General features: G+C 36.6%; 1 protein-coding gene across 1 annotated transcript; it reads right to left on the reverse strand.

The window, feature by feature from the left end:
* Positions 1–252: 252 nt before the first annotated feature.
* LOC134237235 (serine protease inhibitor Cvsi-2-like) lies at positions 253–6,017 on the reverse strand. Its single transcript, XM_062719341.1, has 3 exons — positions 5,946–6,017; positions 5,420–5,533; positions 253–417 (listed from the first exon to the last, which is right to left on the reverse strand). Exons 1-3 carry the CDS (start codon positions 5,995–5,997, stop codon positions 308–310), a joined length of 276 nt encoding a protein of 91 aa, XP_062575325.1. The 5' UTR covers positions 5,998–6,017; the 3' UTR covers positions 253–307.
* Between the last annotated feature and the right edge of the window lie 1,388 nt (positions 6,018–7,405).

The raw sequence follows: 7,405 nt of genomic DNA on the forward strand, positions 1-7,405 counted from the left end.
TGTCACTAAATAAAAAGTTTTCCATCCTCAAAAATTTGCTTTTTGTGCAAAATGAAATTTAATGTAAATGTGCTTATTTTGCTGACGAAACATAGACGTTTATTGATCTCTAAATGTGGTTTAATCTCGTCATCCTCTGCTTAGACAAGCATGACAATTGTCTATAAATTGGCTTGAAGCAAAAACTATAAGTAGCTGCTCGTTTTCTCTGTATATCACATTTACATGAAAAAAAACACTATTTATTGTCTATTTATTTTAGACACAAATACATCTTTAATAATCATATTTATATAATTTGTTTATCTTAGGGATAATACGCAGGGTTAAAACAAGCACAGCTGCTCCCAAGACATTTGTAAGTTTTGTATGGAAATTCTGGGCACTGATTCCGACAATCCTCGTCACTGCTACATACTGGAAAAAAGTCACACGATCAGCTGTGTGCTCTTAAATTTCACTTTCATTTTTAATAATAATATCTAAAATTTTCTAAAATGTACAGTTTCTGTTTGAAAATAATCGGATTTATGCAGTGAATACGATATAAATCCATTTATCACAGCGCCCCACGCGGTATGATGCGCGCGCAATATACGCGCAGAGCATGGGAGCAGTCAATTATTAACTACCCTCAAAGATACACGTCTTAATTTGAGTGCTGCTTTATTGGAGAAATATTTTCAAATTCTTGCAAATACTTTGTTTGGAGAGATGCCCAAGCGCAAGTCGTCCGCAACTGTGGTTACATCCGCAAAAAAGTCCACCAGAAAAGAAAAATCTGCAACCAAATCCCACCAAAAAGAGGGGGAAAATGACAACAGTACTATCCACCGCATGGAAGAGGACATTAACGAGCCTGTTAGCTCAATAGGTAAGTCTGACTACTTACCTACGCCTATTGTTAGTATCACTGATGCATTGGGTTGCACAATCCCCTCCAAAACACGCGAAAAAATACAAAATGGGGAGTATTTAGATCTGGGCGTCCTGTTAGAAACGTCGGAAGAAAGGGACAAGAAAAATAAGATTAACCTAGTAGATGGGGAACTGGTCTTGCAAAAAGGAAAAAGTAGCAAAATCACCGATATCGGGAAATGGACAGACGCGTTCCTTGTATTTACTAGCATTTACGTCGAAGCTCACCCCGATCAATCACTTGGCTTACTTAAATATATGCACACGGTTAGACTGGGTTCTTATAGATCTCCCACCGGCTGGAAATTGTACGACGAGCAATTTAGGCTTAAGAAGGCAAGAAATAGTTCTATGGCATGGGGGCAAATCGACAATGAACTTTGGATGTTATACGTAACTTCTTCGATTACCATTCCCCAAAAAACAGTTGAACCGTCAAAAGGCATGTGTTTTGATTTTAACTACAAGGGCGCATGTAGTAAACCCTATTGTATTTACGCACATCGTTGTATTAGGTGTGCATCTGACCACCCAATGTCCACTTGCCCTCGTAACTCATCCCCTCGCTTCCCCATGCAAAAGCAGCCTTTTCGTTTTCAATCACCAAATCAGCAACCACGCCCAGGGCAAACCCCAAACTATAGATTTCGCTACCCCCAGGGGGCTAACGCACCTCGGTCATTCTCCAGTAGACATTAATCAACTTTCAATATTGATACAGTCATACCCAAACCAGGATGTAGGCAATGAGTTGTTAAATGGGTTTAAATTTGGATTTTCCCTTCAGTATATAGGCCCACGCACTCACTTGGAGTGTAAAAATTTAATTTCGGCAAACCAACATCCGAACGAAATCCAGAATATATTGCAAAGTGAAATTGATATGGGTCGCATGGCCGGCCCTTTCTACAATATACCACTTTCGAATCTAAGGGTGTCTCCAATAGGCGTCGTTCCAAAATCTAGCGGGGGGTGGCGTTTAATTACTCATCTGTCATACCCACATAACAATAGCGTTAACGACTTCATTGATAAAGAACTTTCATCTGTGCACTACTCATCATTCGATAACGCTATCGAAATGATAAGTCAGCTCGGAAAAGGCGCTTTATTGGGCAAAATGGACATAAAAAGTGCATTTAGACTTTTACCAATTCAACCAGATGATTTTTGTTTACTTGGCTTCAAATTTGAGGGTAAATACTACATTGACAAATGTTTGCCATTTGGCTGTTCTATATCATGCGCTACATTCGAGAAATTCGCGTCCTTTTTGGAATGGACCGTCAGGTCACAATCTGCTTGCCCACATGTTACGCACTATCTTGACGACTTCTTGTTTGCTGGTTCAGCGAAATCCGACGCTTGCTCAAGACTCATGAGGCAATTTGGGGAGTTATGTAAAGCACTGGGAATTCCTCTTGCCATCGATAAAACTGTCGGCCCCGTCACAAAATTAACTTATCTGGGTCTGGAAATTGACACATGTCTCGGGCAAGTCCGTATTCCCAACGACAAACTAATTAAACTTAGGATTTCGTTGACAGAAATGGCAAATAAATCTAAAGTCACTTTGAAGGAGATGCAATCTCTCGTTGGCCAATTAAACTTTTGCACCAAAGCAGTGCGATCTTCCCGCGCCTTTAATCGCCGTTTTTACGACGCGATGATTGGCGTACAAAGGCAGCATCATTTTATCCGCATAACAAAATCCATCAAAGACGATTTGCTCATGTGGCTCAATTTTTTGAACCACTTCAATGGCATATGCTATTTAAATGATGTTGATTGGTTAAGCAGTGATATTCTTCAATTGTATACAGACAGTGCTGGGGGTAAGAACCTAGGGTGCGGGGCATATTTAAACGGTAAATGGGCCCACTTCGCTTGGCCCTCAACATGGGGGGATACGGAAATTTTGAGAGATGTTACCTTTTTAGAGCTTGTTCCAATAGTTATGGCAATGACATTGTGGGGAGACTACTTCAGATCAAAAAATGTTATATTAAGAGTAGATAACGCAGCCCTTGTATACATCTTGAACAAACAGACGTCAAAATCTAAAAGAGTAATGCACTTTGTTCGCTATTTAGTATACCTATCAATGAAATATAATTTTAGATTTAAAGCAGAACATATCCCTGGTTTATATAATAATATTGCTGATGCTTTGTCTCGTCGACAGTGGACCAAATTCCAGGAACTAGCCCCAAAGGCAGATGTAAAGTCAACTCCTATTCCACCGGTATTTCACTCACTGATATCAGGAGTGAAACCGTTAGATTAATCGACATGGGCACCTCAGAAAACACTAAAGCGGCATACAACAACGGCCTCGATTTATTTTTTAAGTTCAGGTCCGAGTTCCATCTCCGTAATTCTTGGCCTCCATCGCTCGAGGAATTGACAAACTTCGTTGCTTTCCTTTCCGTCAAAGGTTACGCTGTGAGCACTGTCAAAACATATCTAGCAGCTATATCATATAAAATTAAGATTTCCACCTCAGAATTACCAGACTATACTTCACATTTTATTGTTCGGAAAATGGTAGAAGGAATGAAGAGAGAAAGACACTCCAAAGACTCACGTTTACCAATAACGATTCAGCTCCTCCATAAATTAATTAATATATTACCAGTTGTGTGCACATCGAGTTATGAGGCGAGCCTCTTTTCTGCGGCGTTTTCCTTGGCCTTTTTTGGTTTTCTTCGAGTCGGGGAATTTACAGTAGGCTCTAGAAATTCAAATGTAGCATTACTTAATAACGATCTCGTTATGAATGAGCCTTCATCCTACTTAGAAGTTAACCTTAGGAGGTCAAAGACAGACCAGTACGGCAAAGGAACACAATTAATTATTCCCGCTATCAGCGGTCCTTATTGTCCGTTATTACTAATGCGCAAGTATTTACAGCAAAGACCAAACATTTCTGGTCAATTATTTTGTCATTTCGGCGGTAAACCGCTAACTAGATATCAATTTAATTCCGTCTTAAGTAAATGCCTCGCGAGTCTCAGTTTATCTAGATGCAACTATAAATCACACTCCTTTAGAATTGGAGCAGCTACATACTTTCATTCTCAGGGTGTTGATGACGAAACAATCAAAATGTTAGGAAGGTGGAAGTCAGATTGTTATCGCCTATATATTAGAATCCCGGCAGTCAAATAGAATGACAGCTTGAAAATCTATCCCTCTTTTCGTTGCAGAACATTATCAAGATATTTGGATCATCGGGTCATCATTAATTTCATGGGCCTTCCTAGCTGCGATTGAATTAGGTTTTACATCTGACCTTAATTTTGACAAGCATAAAATATTGTGGCAAGGTCGAAGAGGAATGCGCTGGAATGGTGTCTTTAAACTTTTAAAACATTTACTTACGTTCATTGATCCACCAAAATTTTTGGTATTACATTGTGGAGCAGCCGTATGAAGACTATTGAATTAATAGTTGCAATAAAACGTGATTTGAAAAAAATTCAAATGATACTTCCGCACACTAAGATAATTTGGTCGCAAATGATAACAAGGATTGCCTGGAAATGTGAAGGGAGACCCGATATCGAAAAAAGTAGGGCGCGAGTAAATAGCGCAATTGCAAAACATATTTTATATCATCACAATGGAGGGTACATTAAGCAGTCAAATATCCATCATAGTCCCGACAATTACCGCCCCGACGGGGTACACCTCTCTACGCCTGGTAATAAGCTGTTCCTTGAAAATTTTAAAAGTGGACTCTCAACTATTATAAACTCGCAAAATAATGTGTATTCAATATGATATGTATCGGTGCGGTCACGGCTGGATATTTGAGTAGGGTGTTAAGCTACCCCCACATTGGTGGCGGCGTGCATAGTTAATGAGTATCTATGCACGTTTGGCGGATTTAGCTTAACACATATCATCTTGACTTGCGCAACTCGAACATGATTGCGTGGATAATTCTGGAATGGAATACAAGGAACTTGTACATAATTTACATCGAACATTGATTGATTTATTTGAATATTGATTGGCTTAACATGAGCATACAATACATTGATCCGAATGAACTGAATATTGATTTGTTGAATATTGTTTGAACATTGATTGATCTAATTGAATATTATTGATCGAATTGAACATTCATTGATTGAATTGAACATTAATTGATCGTATTGAACATTGATTGATGAATATTGATTGATGCATAAGGCTGACGCAACTGCAGGAACTTTGAAGCTAAACGTCAGTCTTATCCTGTAAAACTTTGACATGTGTACAGTTAATATTGATTTATTGATTGATTGATTGATTGATTGATTGTTTGTTTGTTTGCTTTTATTGGAGGTGTGCCAAAAACCAATTGGGTCGGCACCCACTGTACACGTGTATTTTTCATAAATTGATTTGAACCAGCCGTGGCCATTAAATGCCAAACTTAAGAAATAAATAATTAGGAAACGTTAAATTCACTGTTGTTTTTATGTGGAGTCTGTGATAAATCTCTACTCACTTTGTGAGGTCGTGCAGACACACGTGCCTTGTTTACACTCAAGTGTATGCCAATGGTCTGGTTTGGCGGTACAGGGCGTGCATTCAGTTACTGCACCGCACTGATTTCCATAAGCTGTCGAAATAATGTTGTACAGTAATATTAATGAATTAAAATTTAATCATTATATAATAATATTTATGGATTTTTGTTAAAAGAAGAAGTTCATAATCTTACCAAATGATGCCCGAACCAAACAACAAGGGTTAGCATCTTATGCTAAATAATAGTTGTGTATGTACGCATGCACTTTAACATAAAATTAAATGAAAATTAAAGTGCGGTATCTGTTAAAAAAACTTAAACATGCTGTATCACATAAAGCTTTTCAATTTAATCTTTCTGGCGTAATGTAATTAATTAGTAAAATACAGGAGACTTATTAAATATTTATAAGAATAAAAATGGAAAAAAGCTGTACAAACGCAGAATAATCTAATAATAATACCTGATACACATATTCTCGAAATTATCATTCAAAACATACCTCTTAAAGACATCATCAAAACTAAAACAAGTGTAAAATATCTGGAGTGCATGATGCTTCTAGCCAGGTGTAACTTCAAATAGTGCAGTGAACTATATGACGGTGTTATTTATTATTATTATGTTCATTAATTAATCTTATTCTCCAGATGCCTAATAGCAGTTTGCAACTTATATAAAATTCGACTAAAAACTGCGCACAAAAGACCACAAAACCTAGTTTTAAAATACACACGAGCTTTGATTTAACCAATGATACATTTAAATTACTTAGTATATTTCGAGAACAATACTACACTTACTGTATGTAACGTATACACAACTCAGTACTCCGAGTAGTTAAGCTATGACCGTTCTAATCTGTTTAGTCTTTTATAAGAACTACACAATAGCAATAAGATTTATTTTGAATTGAAAGATTTTTAAAATATACTATCTTAACAATAATTCTGCTTATTAATATAATTGATATATGTTTGTTCAATGGGAAAATATGAAGAAGTAAAGACGTTAAATGTATGAAGTTTATTGACATATCAATTATATATTAAATATCAAACTCCGCAAATGGATGGACTGCTTCAATTAATAGATATTGACATCACACATGACAGGTCTTTATTCAACCTACATTAAGTGGCTATACAGAGTCGATATTAACAATATCGACAGCAGTGAAAATTTAGTACTCACAAAGTTCATGAGCACAGGTCCTGTATAAAAATACAATAAGGGCTATGGAATTAAAATTTAATATTGATGGCAAATATCAACGTAAAGAATGAAGACATACATAAAATTATGCCTTGGACAGTACAAACCAAGTGTGGAGCAAACATATTTGAAATCGTTGCGATTTTGTCAAAATGAATAAAATTTAAGAAAAAAATCCTTACATGTATGTTAATTTTTTTTTCAAAACAAAAAAAATTCAACCTATCATCAAAGAAAACAAAAGGCTTTACAGAAACTTCGAGATAAAATTTGGTTCTCTAGTTGATAATTCAATAACCCCACCCCACCTCCTTTATATACATTTACTAGTAAGTCATTTACATATATACATGTACATGCATTACTGAAACGCATAAACACTAAACAAAATTGCTAACGCACATGTCCCGGATTGGTACTAGTGTATATAATATACCACTATTCCAAAACAATGGGATTAACAAATGTCTTGGTATCATAAAAAGACCGTTTAATGACCTTATTATCTGAAAACTGATTTCCATATGTGCATTGTGCACCGTTTTTGCCCAGAGAAGACATTCTTGATAACTAAAGGTGGTTTATGAGGTTGCCACAAAAGTAGTTCCCAAGTTTTAAGAAAAAGTCATTATCTATCATATCGCCTAGTACATGTAATCATCTAGTGCCTTAGTGTCCATAAACTGTGTCCTAGTGTCCATTCCGGTTGACCAAGTCTTTAGGAACAATTTTGAACTTATCTTATAC

Source organism: Saccostrea cucullata, unplaced genomic scaffold, assembly GCF_032062105.1.
Source record: "Saccostrea cucullata isolate Sc308-1 unplaced genomic scaffold, CSIRO_AGI_Scuc_v1 ctg9996, whole genome shotgun sequence".
Taxonomy (NCBI): Eukaryota; Metazoa; Mollusca; class Bivalvia; order Ostreida; family Ostreidae; genus Saccostrea; species Saccostrea cuccullata.